This window comes from Phycodurus eques, chromosome 4 (genome assembly GCF_024500275.1).
Source record: "Phycodurus eques isolate BA_2022a chromosome 4, UOR_Pequ_1.1, whole genome shotgun sequence".
Lineage (NCBI taxonomy): Eukaryota > Metazoa > Chordata > Actinopteri > Syngnathiformes > Syngnathidae > Phycodurus > Phycodurus eques.
In genome coordinates this window covers 6,934,389-6,959,228 of record NC_084528.1, presented here as the reverse complement: position 1 = coordinate 6,959,228, position 24,840 = coordinate 6,934,389, and the positions used below count along the sequence as shown (strand labels likewise).

General features: G+C 42.2%; 1 protein-coding gene across 4 annotated transcripts in view; it reads right to left on the bottom strand.

The window, feature by feature from the left end:
• Positions 1 to 24,840, bottom strand: part of klhl32 (kelch-like family member 32) — a 54,565-nt gene that overhangs the window by 26,650 nt on the left and 3,075 nt on the right. For all 4 annotated transcript variants that reach the window (XR_009768386.1, XM_061673788.1, XM_061673789.1 and 1 more), the window contains exons 3-4: positions 23,228 to 23,405; positions 12,590 to 12,697 (exon numbers count right to left, since the gene is read on the bottom strand). Coding sequence is in view for 3 of the 4 variants with exons in the window: in XM_061673788.1 (XP_061529772.1) it covers positions 12,590 to 12,697; positions 23,228 to 23,405 (286 nt within the window). In the remaining variant the exon portion in view is untranslated. The remainder of the gene's footprint in view (positions 1 to 12,589; positions 12,698 to 23,227; positions 23,406 to 24,840) is intronic.

Genomic DNA, 24,840 nt, shown 5'->3' with positions numbered 1-24,840 from the left:
CTGACCGATGACTAAAAACTTGTGTTTGGGGTTGTACCACCAGATTTTAGCCCAAAAGGGTTGTTTTTTCTTCTTCTCCTATTTCTTTTCCTAAAATGATTGAATGAAGTGATTGTCGCAAATAGTTGCAAACAGAAGATCGTCTGCCAAGCGGCGGTGTACGAATACTCTGCGGGAACCAAACCTCCAACATTGGGTTTGTGGAAGACATTTTCTCAAATTTTCTTACACATAAAATGTTTGCTTAAATTGCCTTTGCGTAATGTAGCAAAAAATAAAGGCTAGCTTGTTCGCTAACATCAGTGCCACAGCACGCTATTGATTTTGCCCTCAAAAGAGCACATTTGTGCTATTAATCCAAGCAACAGAAAAGTCAATTAATTAGCCAGTCCTTCAATTATGATGTTAACTATGTCTAAATTTCCGCTATGTCTAGTTTTAGTTGTTATATTTTTTTTTTTTAGTGGTGTCCCGATCCGATCATTGATATCGGTCCGATGTCAGCAAAAAAACAACAACAATGATCGAATCGGATCAGATTTTACCACACTTATACAAGCAATCCATTCTATGCTCTGCTCCAGCACTTTTATCCAGCGGCGCCCGGATGGCATGGCCGATCACGCGTGATCACAACAACAGGTTGCTAAGGTGCTACCATAGTAGCAAGGAGTAAGAGTGAATCTTGCTTGCATCGAGTCGTTTATTGACACTGCAGCTGAAATTCACTGTAAAACTAAACAGACATAGTATATGTTTCTATGCTCCTACTTACAGGACACTAGGGGCCCTACACTAGTTTTAGTTTGTTAAAACTGACCACACTATGTTATGAACACACACACAAACACGCACACACACGCACTACAGACATACTGAAGCTTTCAAAACATTCAGGCTGAGAACAGGCAAGAATCAGTCTGATAAGGAGCCCCTGTGGGAACTGGAACTGGTATCTGAAAAGGAGGCCATTTTTTTAATGAATGGAACCAAATGCTATAAAAGGCTGATTCCTTTCCCTACCCACCGATGAGGCACAAGGTTAGTGTTTGTGATACTGTGACACAACGTTATGTGAATTTTGTCCCAATTCATTGTGATGTAAAGTTCTTATGGTGAAGTTTTAGCTCAATGTTAAGTTGTTTTTTTTCTGTCATCGGCTCTTACGTTGGTTTGAAGACTAAAATTAACGCTAAAATCTATCAGTCGAAAAGTGCAACCAAGCGTTTACCTTGTTAGCTATCTCAATGTTGGCATAGATGCATTTTATTGTTTCACTCACCCAATTGACTGAGAGTTGATTTCACTGAAGCTCCGCGCGGTGTGAGCTGAGGCTCGGAGTGGGAGAGAGCACGTCAGACTTCTACACATCGTGAGAGCTTCCATCCATCCATCCATTTTCTGAGCCGCTTCTCCTCACTAGGGTCGCGGGCGTGCTGGAGCCAATCCCAGCTGCCATCGGGCAGGAGGCGGGGTACACCCTGAACTGGTTGCCAGCCAATCGCAGGGCACACACAAACAAACAACCATTCGCACTCACATTCACACCTACGGGCAATTTAGAGTCTCCAATTCATGCATGTTTTTGGGATGTGGGAGGAAGCCGGAGTGCCCGGACACAGGCGGGGCCGGGGATTGAACCCGGGTCCTCAGAACTGTGAGGCTGACGCTCTAACCAGTCATCCATCGTGCCGCCTTCGTGAAAGTTTCCTTTGCAAAATATAATCGTATTCCAATTGTTGAATTTTTTGTGCGTCGCCGCCGTTGGGCACAAGCATGTCTTCGTGCGCATTCTTCTTTGTTGGTTTTCACCACTTCTTCGGGATCGGCGGAGTGTATGCATCGAAACTGGGAACCGAAGTTTTTTAATTGTAACGGTTCTGGGAGAACTGTGATTGGCTGGGAACCAGTTCAGGGTGTACCCCGCCTCCTGCCCGATGACAGCTGGGATAGGCTCCAGCACGCCCGTGACCCTAGTGAGGAGAAGCGGCTCAGAAAATGGATGGATGGATGGTTCTGGGAGAACCGGAACTAACGTTCCGGTTCCAATCGGTTCTCGATTCTCGATGCCCAACCCTAGCTGCAATATTGGTATCTGATTGGAAATGGTCAGTGATGGTGTAGTGGTACACTCGCCTGACTTTGGTGTGGGAAGCGTGGATTGAGTTCCCACTCAGTGACGGTGTGAATGTGAGTGCGAATGGTTGTCCGTGTCTATATGTGCCCTGCGACTGACTGGCCAACAGTTCGGGGTGTAGTCCGCCTTTCGCCCAAGGTCAGCTGGGTTAGGTTCGAGTGCTCCGTGACCCTAACCAGGCTAAGTGGTGTTGAAAATGGATGGATGAATGAATCGGAAATGAAAAAGTTGGGTCAGGATATGCCTATTTTTTTAATCAATTTACCAGTTGAAATGTAAATTACAAGCCGTTTTCTTAATCGCTCTGCTTTGGTCAAATGACAGAAGGTTTTGTTTAATAGTGGTTAAAAAAAATTTCAGTATGAAAATTAATAACTGTAATTTTGTGACAATTTACATCGCCTTAGAGGTCAATTTGAAGAATTATTTGCAAATTTGACTTCATTAAGAATGAATATACTTATATATAGCTATCATTTTAAAAGTGGAGACAGATACAGAAAAAAGATTGAAAAAAATAATCTCAAATAATCATTTTTATATTTTCCATAAACTAACCAAATTGTTCTCTTTGCATAACCACATATTCTGGTCATTCTCTTGACAGTGACTCGTTAATCAAATTCATCCTATTTAGTTGAATGAACAGCAGCAGGAAATGTCAGCTGAAAGCTTCCTTCTGCTTCCTGCTGTACTTGATCTGCACATTCATATCCAAGAGAACAATTCTAATGCAGTTACAAACTGTTATGGGACTATTATATTTTATGTAACGGACGCGCTCCCGCCACATCAGGTGACACAGTGACTCCGTACTGCCCGGGTCAAAATTGTAGACTAGATTCAAGCTGATGGGTGTGGTTTTGTCTGGTCCTCAGTGCTCTTCGACACGCCCCCGGGGTATTTAACTCTTGACTCCCTCCTTCTTGCCCTCTCGTGTTTTCTTTCTCTCTTCGCCTCGGCCACCTCTCCCCACTCCCCTTTCTTTGTTCTGGCACACGGCTCGGTAACCGGGGGCCTTGGTGATTGAAACCAGGCTCCCTAGCCTTCGCATATCGCCGCTGCTAAGCCTCCAGAAAAGTTGCTGCTGAGCTACCAGATACGCTCCCAGCCAAACAAGAGTTCTCTGAACTTGCTAGCGGATTCCGAAAAGCAGGCGGGGAGAGAGACGGTCATATTCTCCAAACAACAATTTTTGTCTTCTGCCTCTTTTGTTTTGTTTCATTATTCTGCATCCTTTTTCTCATTCGACCAAACCTGTCTCCGTGCTTCCCGACCCCCACCCACACACCAGCTGATCTACGTTTGTGAGTAACACCAGTGTTTGCAGACTGTAAAATATTAGTGCCTAATAATTTTGGGGAAATTACTATCTTAACACCAAATCCTAACTTTGTCCTCTCTGTCTCCTGTCCAGACTGGACGTATTAAACACTCGCGTTTTCAACTTTAGTCCAACACACGGTGTTCTATTTCCCTTTTCGTATGCCTATTTTTCTTCTTTTTAGCATTATTAGTGTTATTTTATTTATTTATTTATTTAGACCCCTTTGAGTGTTTCCCTCTAGATGCCTTGTAGATGTCATTAAATATACTAAAAATTCCACTCTTCGTTGTGTTTTGTGTGTGTTCTAATTTTAAGTAAGCCTCTGTCATCTAGAACTTGTATTTCATAAAATTTAGCTACCTTCAGATTACGAGACTGATAAAAAGGTTTCTCGTCACTTTCCCTAAATTTTATACATATAAAAAGTGATGTGATTCCCCTTTACGAGACAAATTAGTTTGATTTTAACGATTAAAGCGTAAATCGGACTAACCCGGAAGTGAACACAGGCGTTTACCTTCCTTTGTATCTTTTTCCAAATTAATTACATTTTAATTTCAGCCAATATAACTACATTTAAAAAGGGGAAAATTCATTAAGGGCCATTATTAATTGGTTAGGGTTAGCGTTAAAAGTGTGTAATAATGTAAAAACAGCCCTTAATGTAATAACAGCCCATAACGTAATGAATTAGCTTTTAAAAAAAATAATGCAATCGGCCCATGACATAACTGGCCAATTATGTAAAAGGTGAAAGGACTGCATTTACAGTATATAGCGCTTTATCTACACTGTCAAACTTTACAAAGCCTCACATTCACCCATTCACACACACATTCATAAACCAATGGGCGACTGCTGCCATCCTGCCAGGCCCAGTGGGAGCAAATTAGGGTTCAGTGTCTTGCCCAAGGACACTTCGACATGCGAACAGTTGGAGCCGGGACTCGAACCAGCTACCCTTCAGTCACTGGACGACCCGCTCTACCTACCGATCCACAGCCGCCGTAGTCGAAGTCCTGAGCCTACAATGTCCACTACGTATGGAGGTAGTTTGAAAGGGTAAGGAGCAGCAGAAACGACTAGAGATCATGCTAACCATCAAGTTAAATAGACAAATCCAGAGAGAGATGAAGCGTGAGAGAGACAGAGATGGTGAGAGTATGCATGTTCAGAGTTATCTCCAAAAATAAATGAAGTGATATTAGTATATTATTACATTATGAGCTTAGTTATTACCTTTGCAATTTTTCAAATTTCTTTTTACCAGTCCAATAACGTAATAACCAGCCAATGCTATTAAGCTATTACATTACTGGCCAAAAGTTGGGACATTATAGGTTCAGGACTTTTATAAAGTTATTGGCCAGTTATTACTTTATGGGCCTATAATAAAAAAAAGAGGCAAAATTCATTACGTTATGGGCCGTTATTCCATTACAGTATGTGGTTCAACAAACATGGTTATTATTTTTTTGTTAAATTTTTCTCATGATTTATAAGTCTGAGTAGCAGAGGGGGAAGTTGTTTTTCATCTGTGCACTTAGAACCAGGACACCCGTGGCCGCAGTTCGATAATAGACTTTGTGGTCGTGTCATCTGACTTGCGGCCCCGTGTCTTGAACACTCGGGTGAAGAGAGGGGTGGAGCTGTCAACTGATCACCACCTGGTGGTGTGTTGGCGCCAAAAGTGGAGGAAGATGCTGGTCCGACCTGGCAGACCCAAACGTATTGTGAGGGTCTGGTGTGCACGTCTGGCAGAGTACCCTGTCAGAAGGCGCTTCAACTCCTGCCTCCAGCAGAACTTTGCCCATGTCCCGGGAGAGGCAGGGGACATTGGGTCCAACTGGACCATATTCCGCACCTCCAATATTGAGGCGGCTGACCGTGGCTGTGGCTGTGAGATGGTTGGTGCTTGTCGTGGCGGCAATCCTTGAATCCGTTGGTGGACACCAGCAGTTGGAAACGTCTGGCAGAGTCCCCTCGCAGTAAGGGATGTCATCAAGCTGACCGAGTCCTATTGGATTTTTTTGGCCTATGGGATTCCGGAGGCAGCTGATGGGTACTGGCTGGCCAAGCAGAACGCAGCTTTGGTAATCGCTGTGGCAAAAACTCAGACGTGGGAGAGGTTTGGTGAGGCCAGGGAGACGACTTCTGGACGGCTATAAGGAAAATCTGATCCACTGTCTGCCGTCTCAGGAGGGGGAAGCAGAGCACCATCAACAATGTGTATGGTGGGGATGAGGCGCTGCTGACCTCAACTTGCATTGTGAGTCGGTGGGCTGAATACTTTGAAGACCTCCTCAATTCCACCGACATGCCTTCCCATGAGGAAACAAAGTCTGGGGACTCTGAGGCGGGCTCACTGAGGTAGTTAAAGAGCTCCTCGGTGGCAGGCCCCCCGGACTCCCTAAAGCCTCTGGATGTTGTGGGGCTGACCTGGTTAACACGCCTCTACAACATCGCGAGGAAATCGGGGACAGTGCCTCTGGATTGGCAGACCTGAGTGGTGGTCCCCCTTTTTAAGAAGATTTTTTAAATTTTTATTTAAATTATTATTTTTTTTTAATTGGAAATGATGCCCATGATGAATGCTATTTTTTTCAGAAAACGCAATGAAGGCAACCCAAAATAATAATAATAAAAAATATATATATGCAAATGTTCTTCATATCTTATCCACTCCACAGCCATGCTGCATTTAAAACACTTGAAACACACAGCCAAAATCTGTGTTCTGCAACATATTGGCTGGCTCAGTGTGGGAGTGCAGAGAGCTCTTTTTGCTCTTTATTTTTTATTCCGGCAAGTACTTGCAAGCTTTCAACTGGGGAGGAAAAAAATTAATAATGATACTGTAAACACTTTTGTTCTAGGTGCGTCACTCAACATTTACATAATATTTGCAAATGTTTTTTATTTTTCTGGGTAAATTGCTCGTCAAACACCGCAGAATTTTACCTTAATATCTGAAGAGAAATTATAGTTTAATTAATTATGATAAATTAATTATGATTTTTGTGAGACTGTAAGTTTTACAGTCACACAAAAATCAACCCAGATAAATGCAAAGATCAACCCGGATAAATGCAAAGGGTTGCATCAGGAAGGGCATCAGGAGTAAAACTTTAAAATAAACAAAATTATTAGCATTCACCTTAAGAATAGTCTCCAACAATCTTTTTAATGGTCATCGAATGGATCATGAGACAAACAACCATGACAAAGAAGATAGGAATTCATTGGATGCTCACAAAACATATGGAAGACCTAGATTTTGCAGATGATGCAGATCAGTCTATTGTCCCATCAGCACCAACACATACAATCAAAATGTTACATGATTCTGTTAAGAGGGAGCTAAGAAGGGCCTGAAGATAAACAAGACAAAGACAATAAATATGCAAATAAACAACAAGCAGGAAGCACTGATCAACCAACAGGGAGAGAACATCAAGGAAACCAATTCACATATCTAGGAAGCATAGTCTGACAAGATGGTGGATCAGACCAGGACATCAAGAACCGGAAAAACAAGGCAAAACACGCCTATAACACACTGCAACCCATCTTGGACTCCGTTTTCCATTCATAACAAGATCAAGATATTCAATACCAAAGTCAAGGCAGTCTTCCTATATGGATCTGACCACTCCAACCACCAACAAACTACAGACTTTCATCAACAAGTGCCTAAGACACATCCTGAACATCAGATGGCCGAAAAGGATCCCCTACGGGAAAGAACGGACCAGAAGCCCACCAGTCAGGATGTGATGAGAAGAAAGTGGGCATGGATAGAAAACATTTTACGAAAAGCAACAGACAATATAACAAGGCAGGCACTTGACTGGAATTCAAAAGGGAAGTGGAAAGTGGGGTGGCCATGACAAACTTGGAGAAGATCATTAGAGAGTGCAGCCAAGAAAACCGGACAAACATGGGCTCAGCTAGCTGAAGAAAAACTGCTCAAAACCAAATTTATTGGTGGGGTGTGGTTGCTGCCTTGTGCTCCATTTTTTTAGTCTAAAGGAACAAGAAGATCCTAAGAATGTCATACCAATGGAGGAACGTCTCTCCACGGGAAGAAAGAGAAGAGGAAAGCACAAAGCATGAAACCTGTAGGGACTTTGAATGCTGGGACTATGGCATGAAACGCTAGGGGGTTGGTTGACATGAAGGTGAACAGAAAGTAAGTAAGTCCAGGTGAGCAGGTGGAAAGGTAGTAAGGCTAGAAGCTTAGGAGCATGGTTCAAATTATTTTACCATGGTGTAGATAGGTAGAGAAATTAAGTAGGGGTTATCTGAAATGAAGAGTTAGTTAAAAATGGTCTGGAGGTGAGCAGTCAGATTATGTGAGGGTAAAGGCTAAATCTTAAAATTAAGGGTGTTATTTATTAATGGCTGATTGGAACTAGAAGAGACAGAGAAATTCTGGAAGGAGCAAAGTAGTTCTGAGTATTCCAGGCAGAAAGGGAGTAGTGATTGGTGGAGACTTTAATGGACATGTTGGTGAAGGAAATGGGCGATGAAGAAGTGACAGGTAGGTTTGGTATCTAGGACAGGAACTTAGTCGAGACTTTCTTCCAGAATAGGCAGCAACATAGGGTGACCTACAAGAGCTGAGGGAGAAGCACACAGGTAGACCATATCGTGTGCAGACAATGTATTCTGTAGAAGATCAGTGACTGAAAGGTACTCACAGGGGAGAGTGTAGCCAGACAGCATAGGATGCTGGTGTGTAAGATGACTCTGGTGGTGGTGAGGAAGAAATTTATAAAGGCAGATCAGAGAACCAGGTGGTGGAAGCTGAGAAAGGAAAGGTGTTGTGTGGCTTTCAGGGAGGACTTGAGATCGGCTGTTGGTGGACCACGACAGCCAAGGTGATCAGAGGGACAGGCCGGAGGATACTTGGTTTCTTCGTATAGAAAAAGGGAGAAAGAAAAATTGTGGTGGAACCAGAAAGTCAAGCAAAGTATACTGGGAAAGAGGTTTGCAAAGAAGTGTAATACTGAGAGGACTGAGGTGAGAGGCAATAAAAAAGTAGATGCAACGTAAGGCGAGGGTAGACGTGGCAAAAGCCAAATGAGTTTTATGATTAATTGTAGACCAAGTTAGACAGTAAAGAGGGAGAGAACTATCCATATTCAGGTTGACCAGACAGAGAGAGAGAGAGAGCAAGAGAGAGAGAGAGAGAGAGATGGGAAAGATGTGCAGCAGCTTAGGGTGATTAAGGATAAAGATGGAAATGTTTTGACTGGTGGCAGTACTGTGCTGGATAGATAAGAATAATTTGAGGAGCTGATGAATGAAGAAAATGAGAGAGGAAAGAAAAGAGAAAAGAGAGATGATTATTGTGGACCAAGAAGTAGCAATGATTGGTAAGAGGGATGTTAGAAAGTCGCTAAATGGGATAAAAAACGGAAAGGCGGTGTGTCCTGATGTCATACCTGTGGAGGTATGGAAGTGTCTAAAAGAGAGGCGTCTGTGTAGATTTTGACCAGGTTGTTCCGTAGAATCTGAGGGAGCGAGATGATGCCTTAGGAATAAAAGAAAAGTGTGCTGGAGCCCATTTTAAGAACAATGCCTTGTGCAGAGTTGTGGGAATTTGAGAGGTATAAAATTAGCACTTAGTCATGCGACAACAATTTGGGAAGGAGTAGTGGAGGCTAGACTCAGGGCAGAAGTGAGTATTTGTAAGCAGCAGTATGGTTTCATAGACCGCCATAGATGTACCTTTTTCCTTCAGAGTGTTGATGGAGAAGTACAGAGAAGTTCAGAAGGAGCAGCATTGTGTTTTTGTAGCTGTAAAGAAAGCCTATGACAGGGTATCTAGAGAGGAATTGTGGTGCTGCACAAGGAAGTCTGGAGCGACATAGAAGTATGTTAAAATAGTACAGGACTTGTATAAGATCTAGAGAACAGTGGTGAGGTGTGCTGTGGGTGTGACCTAGGTTTTTCGGGTGGAGGTGGGACTGCATCAGGGACCACCTCTAAGCAACTTCCTGTTTGTTAGTGATGGACAGGCTGACAGATGAGGTTAGACTGGAATCCCAATGGACCATGATGACATTGTGATATTGTATCATTGTTCATTTTGTTTTGTTTACTCAGTAAAAAAAAAAAAAAAAGTAAAAAAAAGAATAATCAGTTAATAAACATCTATCCATCCATCCATTTTCTTTTACCACTTCTCATTAGGGTCGCGGGCACCTGGAGCCTATCCCAGCTATCTTCGGGCGGGAGGCAGGGTACACCCTGAACCAGTCGCCAGCCAATTGCAAGTTAATAAACAATAATTGAAAAAAAAAAGATTTTGCTATTATGCAAAAAATATATATAAAAAATAATGTTATTCGTTGATGGTGACAGCCCTACTGTACCATGGTATACTCATTTATATAGTTGTGTGACAGTTAAAACATTTTAAAAAGTGAGTCTAGTGTGTCTGAAGCCATCTTACTTCACCAAGCCTCTAGCAGTTAATTTTCCTATATTTCAATCTTAACATAAAGTGGTTCCATTTATGTTACACTTCAATGACAGTTATGGTAAAATGTTGAATAGATGATTTGGTAATGGGAAAAAAAATGCTGATGATGTTTATGATGCTAACAGTTTGACGCTATAAGACATTATTACAATTTGAACTGAATAAATGAAAAATATTGTTTTGAAATTAGAAAAAAAAGACAAAAATGACTGAGGTTGACTTTGGAGCTTCTCCCTCTGAATTTCCCCAAACTTGTTAGTCAGGCATCATCAAAATTAAAGAAGAGCTATTGTTTAATTGTTTTTAAATTAAAAATAATATTATTTAACTTGCATTACGGTTAAGAATGTTCAACTCTTACTTGAGCATTGCCTATACAAATATTGAAGGTTTTTACTGTGTGCAATGTATTGTATTGTGTTTTGGCTTTGAAGTTCAACTGTTTAAAAAAAGCTTAAAACACAGCAAAAGCATGAGTTGCAACAACATTTTATAGTCATGGCAAAAACATCCCGTGACAGCATTTCTCATCAACCTGCAGGCCTGTATGACATGTGGCTGAAGGATTTTAGTGGGTCATTATTTACGGTGTGGGGATAAGCATATTGACCTCATCTCATCTGCTATCATCTCCTCTGGGCAGACGGATAGCTGAGCCAACTGATGCAGGCGGCTTGCAAGCCTGCTGTTGACCTACTTACACTCCCTAACCAACTACTACTTGCTCATTTCCACTGTGGAAATACCATAAGAGAGTAATTACAATTTGAGTTCACGGCCTCTTGGTATCCAATATAAGCCGCTCGGTTGCTTGTTGGACTGAAAATTGCTGATGGTACAAGGGTAAAGGTCGAATGACATGGTCAGACAATTGTGACTGGTGAGAGTATGTGAACAGCAAAAAACTAATAAAGTGTATCTGACAGTAATGCTCCGCTCAGTGTTGACAACATTCATCCATTTTCTTCCGCTTATCCGAGGTTGGGTTGTGGGGGCAGTAGCTTTAGCATGGGAAGCCCAGACTTCCCTCTCCCCAGTCACTACATCCAGTTCTTCAGGAAGGATCCCCAGACGTTCCCTGGCCAGCAACGAGACAGAGTCTATCCAGCGTGTCCTGGGCCGTCCACGGGGTCTCCTCCCGGTGGGATGTGCCCGGAACACCTCACCAAGGGTGGCGTCCAGGAGGCATCCTAATCAGATGCCTGAGCCACCTCATCTGGCTCCTCTCAATGTGGAGGAGCAGCGGCTCTACCCTGAGCCCCTCCAGGATGACCAAGCTTCTCACCCTATCTCTAAGGAAGAACCTGGACACCTTGCGGAGGAAAATCATTTCATATTGTATCCGGGATCTTTTTCTTTTGGTCACAACCCACAGCTCGTGATCATAGGTGAGGTAGGAACTAGCAACCCTTTATTGATCAGTAACTGTTTTTTTTCTTTTTGTCAATGTCTTTATGTCACAAAACTGTTCTCTGTCAATTGACTGTCTGTTTTCGTACTAGAGCGGCTGCAACTACCGGAGACAAATTCCTTGTGTGGGTTTTTTTGGACATACTTGGCAAATAAAGATGATTCTGTTTCTGATCTGAACGTAGATCGACCTGTAAAGTGAGAGCTTTACAGACCTCCAAGGTCCCTGCCTTCGGCCACTGCCCAGCTCACGCTGCACGTGACCCTATGGCCCCTCCCATAGGTGGTGAGCCCATGGGAAGGGGGACTCACGTTAACCTTTCGGTCTGTGCCCGTTCGGGCCCCATGGGTGCAGGCCCAGCACAAGGCCCTCGCCTTCGAGCCCCACCTCCAGGATGTTGACAACAAACGTGATTATTTGTGGTCCAGTCTGATTGAAAACACAATCATCTCCACTACCAGATCTATAACCATGCTGCTGAATAAATTTACCGTGTTGAGATTAAAGTACTAATCGGAAATTTTTTTTTTATGATTTAGCTCGATTATGTAGTTGGCTGCATTACAAAACCACAAAGAGGAATGCCCATTTTAAAAGGCTCATCTGTAATGCCAAATAATTTCCACTATGTGTCTTTGTATTTAAAAAAATAATAATTTGCAAATTCACTCATAACAGGATTAAAAATTATTAAAGAATTAACAACAGTATTAGTAAAAAAGGGAGAAGTGAATAGTGAAAGGGGTATGAAATGAATGAAAGCTGCAGCTCAGGACATTTAACCCACTGGCTGCTAAAAATACCTAAATACTGTACATGTACACTATGCATCAGAAATAATCGTAATATCTCTGATTTCTACAGCAATTTTCAAAACATCAAAAGGACAATTACAAAAGTATTAAAGAGAAAATAGGGAACAATGAAGAAATAATTGAAGAAACAAGGATTGAATAGTATGAGATTAAAACTGAAAATTAAGGAAAAAGGATATAACATTAATTGTTAGCTATGAAGATAATGTGCAATTAAAGTGAAAACCTAACATATTCCCCATTGCGGCAAAACAATGGGTGCTTTCACTGTGTTATTTTCTGTATGTATGAGTAATTGAACAAATAAATAAATAAAATTATAAAAAATGCTCTTTCCTTTTTTCATCTAAGTATCCCTTACAGAAGTCTATCTACTGCATTTGCTGACGGGTGTGTCTCTTGTTACCTGTCCAGTGTAGGCAAAGTCCAAGGCATGCTTCAGTCCAACACTGGTCACTCCTTGAAGAGTCACTTCATCTGCCACGCTCTCCACCATGCACAAGCTGAACATGGCCTGATGATGCAACAAAACATGGAGGTCAGATGAGGGACTCCATACTTTGCTTTTTTATTTTTTTCAACTGGAATTTTTCCAAACTATCAATGGCTACTTATTAGTATTTTATGTGAGTTGTAGCTGCACTGCAAAATGAGTTGGAGAGCTGCTGAAAACATAACAACACAGTTAATCAAAGCCTGCCAAACACAACAGCGAACAAACTTTCGGTATTGATTGCCTCCCTCAACCCCAAAGCTCAGCATAAATATTGTATATATAGCACATATCAGTACATTGTGATATGCAGCACCTCTTGTCTTTCTCTCCTTGTAATGGGTGCACAAAAGCATGCACACCAACATCTTTGCAAAATCAAAGCAGTGGCCGTGGTGCCTGCAGTCGGACCCTGCTGAGGTCACATTTGCATCTGCTCATCGACTCTATTGATTGCTGTCATGCCATGATGGGATGTCACCCATTGATCAGGGGACCAGTGCTGCAGTGTGACAGTAAAGAACGAAACAGTGATATTTCAAACAAGGACGTAATAAATATCGCCTAATTTCATATACGTAAATTGTTTCCCCTCTGATTCATTCTCTCTGGTGATCTACTAATGAGGCTATTTAATTTAAGGGACTCAAAACAAGAGTTCTGCCTTAGCACAAATAATACGGCACTGTTTTAATTGACAGTGAGCGAGAGATGTCAATTAAAAAAATGTTTTTAACTGTGTTTGTAATGGTATAGACCTGCATTACATTATATTGACAGTTGATTCTAACATTTCAGGTACCTTTGTAGCTACATGATAATTCGACAAAATTTCAGTGTGCGTGCATAATCTCCTCATACGCGTCAAAGGCCCAAAGGCAGAGAAGTTAAAGCATCTTCTTTCTGTCACAAAAAGAAAGTGCATTCGTGCCAAAACTCCAATTTAGTTTTTGATGATTCATGGTGCACATGAACTTTAACTCGGCATCACCCCCGTCTCCTTCGGCAAATGGCCACTCGAGAGTAGGAACAACTTGAATTTGTGCCTAATTTTGTCCAGTGATTGCACAACCTAGTTGATTTACCACTGAGTCAATTAAAAATACACTGGTCCATTAGGCACAGTGAGTCATGTGGTACAATCTGAGGAATCATGATAATACTGCTGTAGTTTGCCTGCACAGATGAGCGAAAAGGAAAAAGGTACACTGTGCAGGACCCTCCATTGTTTCAATACTGTGGGCACTGAGAGTGTTTGCGGAGCTGTCTGTCCCTAGCATGACTGTTCCTGATCTTGATGTAGGTGCTTATGATGGATGGCTCTGTCGATTTGGGCTACAGAATCCTAAGTCCTGCTCACTGCAGTCTTTTCCTCATGATGCTGCAGCAGGAGAGCAGTGCTACATTTAGCCTGACGTTCTGGCAAAATATGACTGCTTGTGTGACCATTAAAGCGCATGAATCCAATAAGCACCCAACTTTATTTAGAGAGCAGTGATTCACAAACTAATGTGTCAGGTGTGTCTATGGGAAATTATCCAATTTCACTTAATTGGGTCAGAAAATGAATATTTAAGATCTCTGTGCGTGCAGTATATCAGCTTTGTGTTCAACTAAACAGGCCCAGATTGCACACTGAGTAAATATTTTTTTAAGTAAATTGAGATGAGCTCAGGGCAACATGGTGAAAAAAAACAACAACTACTACACCACTTGTACTTTGTTGCGCCAGCTTTGGCTTTTATAACAGTTTGCAGTCTCTGAGACATCGACCTGACCAGTGACAAACAGTATTCTTCATCAATCTGGCTCCAAATTCCTCTGATTGCTGTTCCGAGCTCAGCTTTGCAGGTTAGAGCCTTGTCATTGACCATTTTCTTTTATTTACACCACAGTTTTTTGATTGAATTTGCAGCCCATGACATTGACATTATATGTCTTTATTTAAGGATGTTTTTGCTCTATTGCAAGATACATTATCATCTTGAAAAATTTTGTCATCGCTATAACAACCGTTCAATCGATCCAATCAGAAGTGTGGAAAATCTCTATGTAAACTTGTGCAATTATTGAAGATGTAATGACTGCCATCTCCCCTCTGCCTTTACCTAACATGCAGCCCCATATCAACAATGACTGTGGAAATGTGCATGTTTTCTTCAGGCAGTCATCTTCATAACTCTAATTGGAACGGCACCAAACAAAAGTTCCAGCATTATCACCTTGCCCAATACAGATTCAAGTTTCATCATTTACTATCACTTTTATCCAGTCAACCACAGTCCGCGATTGCTTTTCTTTAGCCCACTGTCACCTTGGTTTTTTTTGTGTTTCGGTGTTAAGGATGGGTTTCGTTTGGCATTTCTGTATGTAAATCCCATTTCCTTTAAGCGGTTTCTTACAGTTCAGTCACAGACCTTTGACTCCAGTTTCTGTCCATTTGTACCTCATTTATTTTGTTGTGCATTTTCTAATTTCAAGACATTGCTTTAACTTTTCTATCTTTGAGGTCTTCCTTGGTCTACCAGGATGGTTCCCTTTGACAACCTTCTCATTTTGTTTGTACTTGGTCCAGATTCATGGTCTTCTAGCATGTTGTTCTTTCCATCCTTCTCCACGCCTGTGAAACTTGGACCTTGTGCCGAAGCGACGTCAAGCGCCATGAAAGCTTCCAACAGAGGAAGCTAAGACAAATACTTGGCATTCGCTGGGAGGATCGGGTTTCATACAATGAAATCCTCAAGCATGCTCTGCTGCCTAGTGTGGAAGCCACCATCTTGCAATACCGCCTTCACTGGATAGGACATGTCATACGGATGGACCCCACCAGATTACCTCGACTCATGACTTGATACAGGAAAAAGATCTCACGGAAGGCCAAATCTGCAAGACAAGAACCAGCTAAAATGCTCGCTGAAGCAAACTAGTATTGACCTGAGACCTTGGGAAGAACTTGCCACCAACAGAACAGCTCGGAGAAGAAAAACCTGGAATGGCACAGACACATACGAGAGGGCCAGGACACAACGAGATGAAGATAAACGAAAACTACAAAGATTTTACCAACCACGTCCCCCACCCACTTTACCATGTGACTTCTGACCATGACTATTCCACCATAGGCTCAGCCTCCAAAGCCACATCCGCTACCGACACGACCACAGGTGCCAACTTCCTAAGTACAGACGAAACCAATGCTCAGACACGAACTGGAGCCACAAGTTCCAATAATAACGCTAATGAAATAAGTGTTGCTTACAACTCAGTGTGGTCTGAATTTCAGATGACATGTCGTTAAATACACATACAGTTTACTGTATGAGTCCTCATTTGACCATCAGACAAATCCGGATTCTTTAGGCCTGATACAGTATTGACTCACCAGACACAACATTAGTTGTATCTTCAAATCTCTTTATATTATACAATATGGGGTACCTTGCTTACCAGAAATAAGTGATATGTAAGGAAGGAAAACACTGTGTGGAATAGGACTTGTAGCTAGTTTTATTGTTCTGACTGTACATTATCTTGTTTTCCTTTAGGTCCTGAAAACATGAAGGAAATGCTAATGGGATATAAAACCAGTAGGGCTCTGAGATCGACAGACTCAGGTCAAATAGTGGAGCACAGAGCCTAAAGCAAACATGGTGAAGCAGCATTTAGCTATTATGCTGCGCACAAATGGAATAAGTTGCCAACAGAAGTAACGTCAGCCCCAAATGTGAATGTTTTCAAGTCAAGGTTAAAAACCTCTTCTTTTTTCTCATGCTTTTTAGAGCATTTCCACTTTTAAATTATATTTCTTGCACTGTACGCTGTTTTAATTGTACTGTTATTTTTTTTCTCTGTTTTAAATGTTTCTGTTTTTGTCTTTGTTTTTAAATGCATTTAATCACGTAAAGCACATTGAGTTACCTTGTGTAGGAAATGTGCTGTATAAATAAATTTGCTTTGCTTTGCTTCTAGGATAAGGTCTGGAAATGCTTCGTTTAACCAAAAGTTTCACATAAAAGTTTGTTTTGAGCACATCATTGCATCTTGTTTGACTAACCTGCACACACAAAAACTAATGATGGTTTAAGTAGTATTTCCATGCCAATCTGCTTGTTACCAGGCAACCTCATTGTTCCAGGGCCGAAGCGAGTCCAGGGTAAAAGTAGAGGGTTTTGTCTTGTTCCTCTTATATCCAGTTGTTTTGCTATTCTAAAGTACTTACTGTGTGTAATGTGTTTCGAAGAGTTATAAAAAGAGTAATACATAAATTTGGCCCCTCTTCCACATTTGTCTGGGGGGGGTGTGGGGGGGGCCATCCATGTGTGCGTGATCATGGCATGACTGATTTATTTTCTAGATGTTTTAGTAATGTGACAACATTGGCAGAGGCAGGTGACACATAAATAACTCACGCTTGGTTAGGTAAAATATTTCATTACAATCACTGACCACCGAGTCAGATTGTTACGTTCCTACTTGGTGTTGCTGTTCATTTGGTTTCATCGTCTTTCAGTTCCCTTGATGATTTGTATTGTTTGTATCCAGGTTTCTTGTCCGTCTGTTGTTTATTAAAATACCATATTTATTCTTACTCTTGCTTGTTGTCTGCCTTGGGATCCTTTACCATTTACACATACACTCTTGACATAATAATCTGACCAAATGGATCCCGCAGACGCCGATCATGTCCGTCAGGCATGGTCAAGCCACAGATAATTTATAGGATTACATGATCAGTCATTGTGCCAATTTATGGAGGGGATGACTGAGTTGACTGACCATGATTTGCGGTTGGTATTTAGTAAAGATCGTGCTGAGTCTCTTCCTCCTCACCGGCCCTATGATTGTGCAATTGATCTGATTCCAAACACCCCAGTACCAAATGCTAAACTGTATCAGATTTCAAAGCCGGAACAAGAAGCGCTCAGGGACTATATCGCTACATCCATTGGAGGAAGCCTCATTCGTCCGTCATCCTCACCAGTGGGGGCAGGTTTTTTTTTATTTTGTTTGTTTTTTTATTGACAAAAAGGACAAGACGCTGAGGCCGTGTATTGATTTTGGGGGGCTTAACGAAATCACTGTGAAGAACAAATACCCGTTGCCTTTATTGGATTCTGCGTTCACTATTTTGAATATCTAGTCATGCTGTTTCATCTTTCTAATGCACCCGGAGTGTTTCGAACTTTGATAAACAACGTTCCGCGAGATATGACAAACCAATTCTGTTTCGTGCATCTTGATGATATTCTGATTTGAACAAAATGTCCGGCTTGTGTTACAACGTCTGCTGGAAAACCAGCTTTATGTGAAAGCAGAGAAATGTTACTCCACTTCTGTTGAGTTCTTGGGGTTCATTATAGAGCAGGGTAAACTGAGAGCTGATCCAGCCTAAATACAGGCTGTGGTTGACTGCCCTTCTCCTATATCAAAGAAGCACTTGCAGAGCTTCTTGGGTTTTGCCTATTTTTACAGATGGTTCATCCGTAATTTCAGCATGGTGGCTGAACAGCTGACAAGGCTTACATACAGTAAGTTACCGTTTGTTTGGACTCTGGAAGCTGAAGTTGCATTCGTTTGGCTGAAAAAAATTGTTGTCTAGTTCACCTGTCCTCATTCATTCTAACACCGATCTCCTTTTTGCTGTATAAGTGGACGCATCGGATACAGGAGTGGGGGCGGGGTTGTCTCAGCGCTCCCTAGTCGACCAGCGGCTGCACCCCTGCGCATGTTTCCTCACGTCACCTTAGTTCGGCCGAGAATAATTATGATGTTGGAAATAGGGATTTGCTGGCCATTTTGTTGGCTCTTCAGGAGTAGAAGCACTGGCTGGAGGGCGCTCTGGAAAATTCCCAAGTTTATACAGATCATAAAAACTTGGCCTATATTCTATCCGCTCGCAGGCTTAATTCCTGTCAAGCACGTTGGGCCCTGTTTCTGACGAGTTTTGACTTTACCATCACTTATCGTCCAGGGTCCCAGAATGCCAAACCCGACGCTCTGTCTCGGATTTATTAGTCTCCCACTGACGCATCGGTGCCAGAGACTATAATATCTGTGGGTAGAGTGGTGGTAGTGCTCCATTGGGAGGTGTAGAGGAAGGTGGTCTGCGCAGTGAGGGACGCAGATTTTGGATGGATGCCCGACAGACAAGTTGTTTGTTCCGGTGGAGTTACGCCTGGAGCTTTTGCTGTGGGGGCACTCTTCCAAGGTGGCATGTCATCCAGGAGTGACTTTGCCATTGTAGTTTGCCTATATACTTGTGTAGGATTTATTGTTTATTAGACCACTCCTTTCCGCTGTGGCTCTGTCCACCAGCGTGCCCTTAGTTTCTTTTTGTGTGGTGTAACTCGCCTCATAAGGTACCTTCTTCGCTGTCGCTTTTGGTTGTACATTTGTATTGTTGTATCCACATTTATTGTGTCTTTTGTTTATTAAAATACTATGTTTATTCTTGGCGGCACGGTGGACGACTGGTTAGAGCGTCAGCCTCACAGTTCTGAGGACCCGGGTTCAATCCCTGGCCCCGACTGTGTGGAGTTTGCATGTTCTCCCCGTGCCTGCGTGGGCTTTCTCCAGGCACTCCGGTTTCCTCCCACATCCCAAAAACATGCATGAATTGGAGACTCTAAATTGCCGTAGGTGTGACTGTGAGTGCGAATGGTTGTTTGTTTGTTTGTATGTGCTCTGCGATTGGCTGACAACCAGTTCAGGGTGTACCCCGCCTCCTATCCGATGACAGCTGCGATAGGCTCCAGCATGCCCACGACCCTAGTGAGGAGAAGCGGCTCAGAAAATGGATGGATGGATGTTTATTCTTACTCCATCTTGTTGGCTGCCTTGGGATCCTTTAACATTTACACGCAAACTCTTGACATGGATATTGTGTTCACTTTAGTACTATGTCAACTGTATGTGTGGGGGGGGGGGATGACTGGTGACAGAAAGTAGGTGAGGGAAGGTGAAAACACGGTCACTATTGACTGTAGTGGGTTAATCTAATAATCCAAGTCCTGACCAGTACACCAATTTGCCTCTGATAGTACTCGGCATGGGGTTGAAAGGAGGAGAAGAGGGATTTGACTCACTCATCCACCCTTTGTCCTGAGAGAGGTAAAAATAACCTGGACTCACACAGGAGAAATCCTACAGGGCAACTTGGATGAATTCAATCTGCCTTTCATTTTTGAGGGGGATTAGTTTTGATTTCCTAATGCTGTTCTGTCTCTCCTCTCTAAAGCAAGTCTCATTGGGGCACTTTTCTTGTGCAGTCCATCTCTATCTGGCTGCCTGACAGCAGATATCAGTTCAACCTTAACTTGACTGTAACTTGGCAAGAAACAATGGAGATCCAATCAGCTGCAGAAACATGTTGTAACCTTTGAATTTGCCAATGTTTATGTACAATAACTACTGTAAATGAAAACTGTAGCAAGTGAAAGGTCAGGAAAGTGTACTTTCTTAAATATCTCTCTCTTGATTTGTGGCAGCATCAAAAAACCTTTAGGTCAAACTTTACAGTTATAACAGTTTTTTAGTTATAACAATCCCCTGTGGTCTACTTTGCTTATCAGTCATTATACTTGATCAGTTTTAGTGGTTCTTACAACCATGAAAAAGAACAGTGCTAGTCTGAATCCACATGCCTGTATGGGTCCACCATTCATGTTAAGAGAGCTAAGAGGACTGCACCAGATAGAAGACGAAGATTTAGACTGAGCACCAGGGTCAGCCTTGCACCCCTTCAACCTCACCCTGATCCAATAGGCTCCAGTGTATGCGTGTGTAAAGTAATGTCTGGTAAAAATGCAAGGTCAAGTTTCCGCTCAGTGTCCTCCAGCAGCAAGGTGTCTTTGGATTTCATGAACTCTTTGATGTCTCTCAAAAGTGAAAAAAAAAAAAAAACGAACCAAAATGCATCATGCAATCATCAGATTTGTGTGTGTGTGTGTGTGTAGTAAAAGGTTATATTCAGTTGATAGCTCCTTCAAAAGCACCTTGAATATTCTGTGCTGTTTAGCTCTGGAGTGGATTCTGTTTGTGATCTTCACAACAGGAGTCATACTGTGTTCAAAGCCGATCACTTTTGAATGATGTAGTGGTAATGCCGAAACATTGGGTACTGTGTGTCTCTTTTCAGAGAGCAAACACTCCCGTATGTCGGCCGATCATAGCAGGAGCCCCGTCTGTAGATACCGATACCAGTTTTCCAAAGGTACCTTTTTCTCCGCGAAAAAACGTCCAAAGTCTTTGTCAGAAGATGAAGCTCATCCATTTTGTTGGGTAGGGAGCGAAGATTCGCCAGGTGGCTTGACAGGAGCATCAATCTGTATCCTCTCTTGCGGAACTTCACTTGGATAGCGGCGTGCTTCCCCCTTCGTCGCCTACGTCTCCGTGCGCCACAGACCGCAGCCGCCCCCCGGTGAATAACTTGGTTTTTATCAATATGCTCGTACTTGTTTGTGTGCGTACTCTGTGACCAAATTTGAAACGACCTCAGACTATGCGTAAGGACAAATAATGCAAGATCAGCTTTCCAAAAACTGTCAAACATCACACTTTACCTCTGTATTGGAACTACAGTCATTCATAAAAAAACAATTATAATAGCTTTGACAATAATAACTCAAACCAGGGATTTGGTAATGGGTTGATTGTCCTATATAATGATGAAAAGGAGACTTCTGATCACTTTTACCCTCGTCGCCTCGTACAGTAGGATATGCATGTCCCTTGCCCGCTGTCTGCGTGCAGTCCGATGTTTTCATTCAACAGGGGAGTGGTCAGACAGCTTGTATTTCCTAGATTTTTCAAGGCTTCAGTATTCTTTCTAATCCCTATGATTATCTGATTTATATAGTTTTCTGTGATTCTGCATGTGTAAATCTGACATAAATTGATCAATTCACAGTCACACTCACCGCTTGCATGGTTGAATTGTGGTGTACTCCGATCGGCAAATGGCTTATATATTTTCTTTTGTATAGATATCCTATATGTACAGTATGTTTTGTACTTGCAACATATTCTCTAATTTAACTTTGTAATTACGTAATTAAAATTATTAACATGATTATTGGGGGGCGGCACGGTGGGGGACTGGTTAGAGCGTCAGCCTCACAGTTCTGAGGACCCGGGTTCAATCCCCGGCCCCGCCTGTGTGGAGTTTGTATGTTCTCCCCGTGCCTGCGTGGGTTTTCTCCGGGCACTCCGGTTTCCTCCCACATCCCAAAAACATGCATGAATTGGAGACTCTAAATTGCCCGTAGGCATGACTGTGAGTGCGAATGGTTGTTTGTTCCTATGTGCCCTGCGATTGGCTGGCAACCAGTTCAGGGTGTACCCCGCCTCCTGCCCGATGACAACTGGGATAGGCTCCAGCACGCCCGCGACCCTAGTGAGGAGAAGCGGCTCAGAAAATGGATGGATGGATGGATGATTATTGGGGTAAATGTTGTCAGTTTGTTTTGTACTTGCTATAGATTATCTAATTTAACTTTGGAATTATGTAATTAAAATGATTAACATGATTATAGGGGTAAATGTTGTCAGTTTCTATGTTTGGCAAGCTTTCTAATGATACCAATGTTTTGAAGATAGGATAAAGATTAAGAATGTTATTAAAGATTTGCATCAGCTATCGCTCCTACCTCCACGTATTGGCTTATATGCATCAGACGGACATCCCGTTATAGGGAAATGGCAGCATCTTTATGCAGATTGCAGGTCGTGTGCACAAGCACGTCACATAGAATGAATTCTGATTCATTAACATAGACACGGTGGTGCAAAGAAAATTGGCCGGTGGTACGAACAGGTCATGAATCTGACGGTGATTTTGCGTCAAGTGAGTGAGAACATTCCTACACATTTATTAGTAAATGAGGCCCATTGTGATTGAAAATACAAACTTCTAAAAATGGGTAAGAAATGACAAAGAGTTGGTGCATGCGCCCTCAGTGCAATTCATACTGTACATTGCAAGGGATGGATTTGTCACAGGCATTTTGGGGCATCCGTCCGTAGTGGAAAATTGTATGTGTGCCTCCATAGCCAGAAAAAAAGAAAAGAAAACCCTTAAGAGCGTAAGACGGCCATATTCACAAAAATACTGAGAATGGACCCTGGTAGCTGGATGCAAGTTGTTTTCAAAGCGGAACCACATCTGTTACCCTTAAGCAAGCCATTGAACTGCGACACGGTTTGCACTGAGCCTAATTCTGACATCACCATTCTTGTGCATGCATGAGTGTGTTCAACTGTAAGTATGTAAGTCTATCACGTGTGTGTCTGTGAAGAAATGCAAGAAATGCAGGTGACTGAAGTTTTGATCCACAAACACCTAAAAAGAAAAAAAAATCTAATCAAAACGTTTTGAGTAAGATTGGATCTTAAGAAGGTGAACATGTTGGTGGCTGTCCCTCCGATCGAGATAATGCCCCAGAAAGCATTATTTAGCATTATTTATTTATGAGACATTTTGTTTGAAGATATAGTTTGCCAAACATTGCATTATTTTAACGATATACAGTATTTATTATATTCTACACTCACCCGGAAGTAATCACTGCATGCTGCCAGAATGGCTTTGTGAGCATGGAACTTTTCCTCCCCGGCCACCAGGGTGACGTCACACAGAAGTCCATCTTTCCTCTGCTGGTTGAGGGCAGACAGGACGGAGTCCTGATGGGACTTGGATTGGCAGAGTCTATGTCCTGTCAGCATCTCCCTGCTGATGGAAACACACGCACGCACACACACGTATGCACACACACACTTAAACTCAGGACAAAGCTCTTGGAATTTTTCCTCACCTCCAGAGACCAAAGCACTTGTATTTTTCACTTCTTGCTGTTTATTAGACTTGATGAATACATAATGTTAAAATATAATCAAACAAAATCTAGCAGTGGTGACCAACTGGTTAGCACATCTGCCTCACAGTTATGTGGACCGGAGTTCAAAACCCGGCCCCGCCTGTGTGGAGTTTGCATGTTCTCCCCATCCAAGCATGGGTTTTCTCCGGGTACTCCGGTTTCCTCCCACATCCCAAAAAACATGCATGGTAGGTTAATTGAAGACTCAAAATTGCCTGTAGGTATGAATGTGAGTGTGAACGGTTGTTTATTTCTTTGTGCCCTGCGATTGGCTGGCGATCAGTTCAGGGTGTACCCTGCCTCTCGCCCAAAGATAGCTGGGATACACTGTAAAAAATTATTTTGGAGAATGGTAAATATAATCCATGAAAATCATCTAAAATTTACATTACTATTTTAGATTTACCCTAAAAATGCAGGTAAATTTTACCTACACTACCTATTTGACAACAATAAAAAGTTAATTAAAATCCACCTCAAAGCCATTGCTACTAAAATATGCATCACGTGATATATTCATGCCGCACTAATTGGCTGACATGTCATCGGCTCATCAACACAAAATGGCGTCACCGATCACTGTGATCGCTGACCACTCTGATTGGTTGTTAGCTAGCGAATCAGCACAAAAGCAAACAAAACGACAAATAAAAATGCACTCGCTGGTAAAATAAGGTTAGCTAAACGGTGATCATTACTTACATTTGTTCCTGCTTGTATCATGAGTGTGTCAGGTAAGGTTAACAGGCTATATGTGTATTGCATTTCATAGAACCGTGTCTGGGGATTGTATGGAAAACAATGATTTCTCGGCCTTCCTTATGAAAACTGTACAAGGTATCAGTGTAGGCATTTCACTGAGTGGACAGTTGAGGTGCTCTAAATGTCAATTGGCATTTGAAAATAGGCAGACCTGCATTAGTGAAATAAATACACTAAGAGGGAACACAAAGTATACTAGCCCCACCTCAACTCAGCCACTGTGGTTGAAATGTAACCAGAAATGTGTGGTAAACTTTATCCAAGTTTTGTAAGTATTTTATCGCAATTGAATTAAGGTATTCTTCACCCAAAATATGTGGTTTACATTTAGCCAATTCAAGTGGCTTCAAATTGTTCCCTACATTTATTGGGTAAATTCTCTAGGTTTTTATTATTATTATTATTTACAGGGCGGCACGGTGTTCGACTGGTTAGCACATCTGCCTCACAGTTCTGAGGACTGGGGTTCAAATCGCGGCCCCGCCTGTGTGGAGTTTGCATGCGTGGTAGGTTGATTGAAGACTCTAA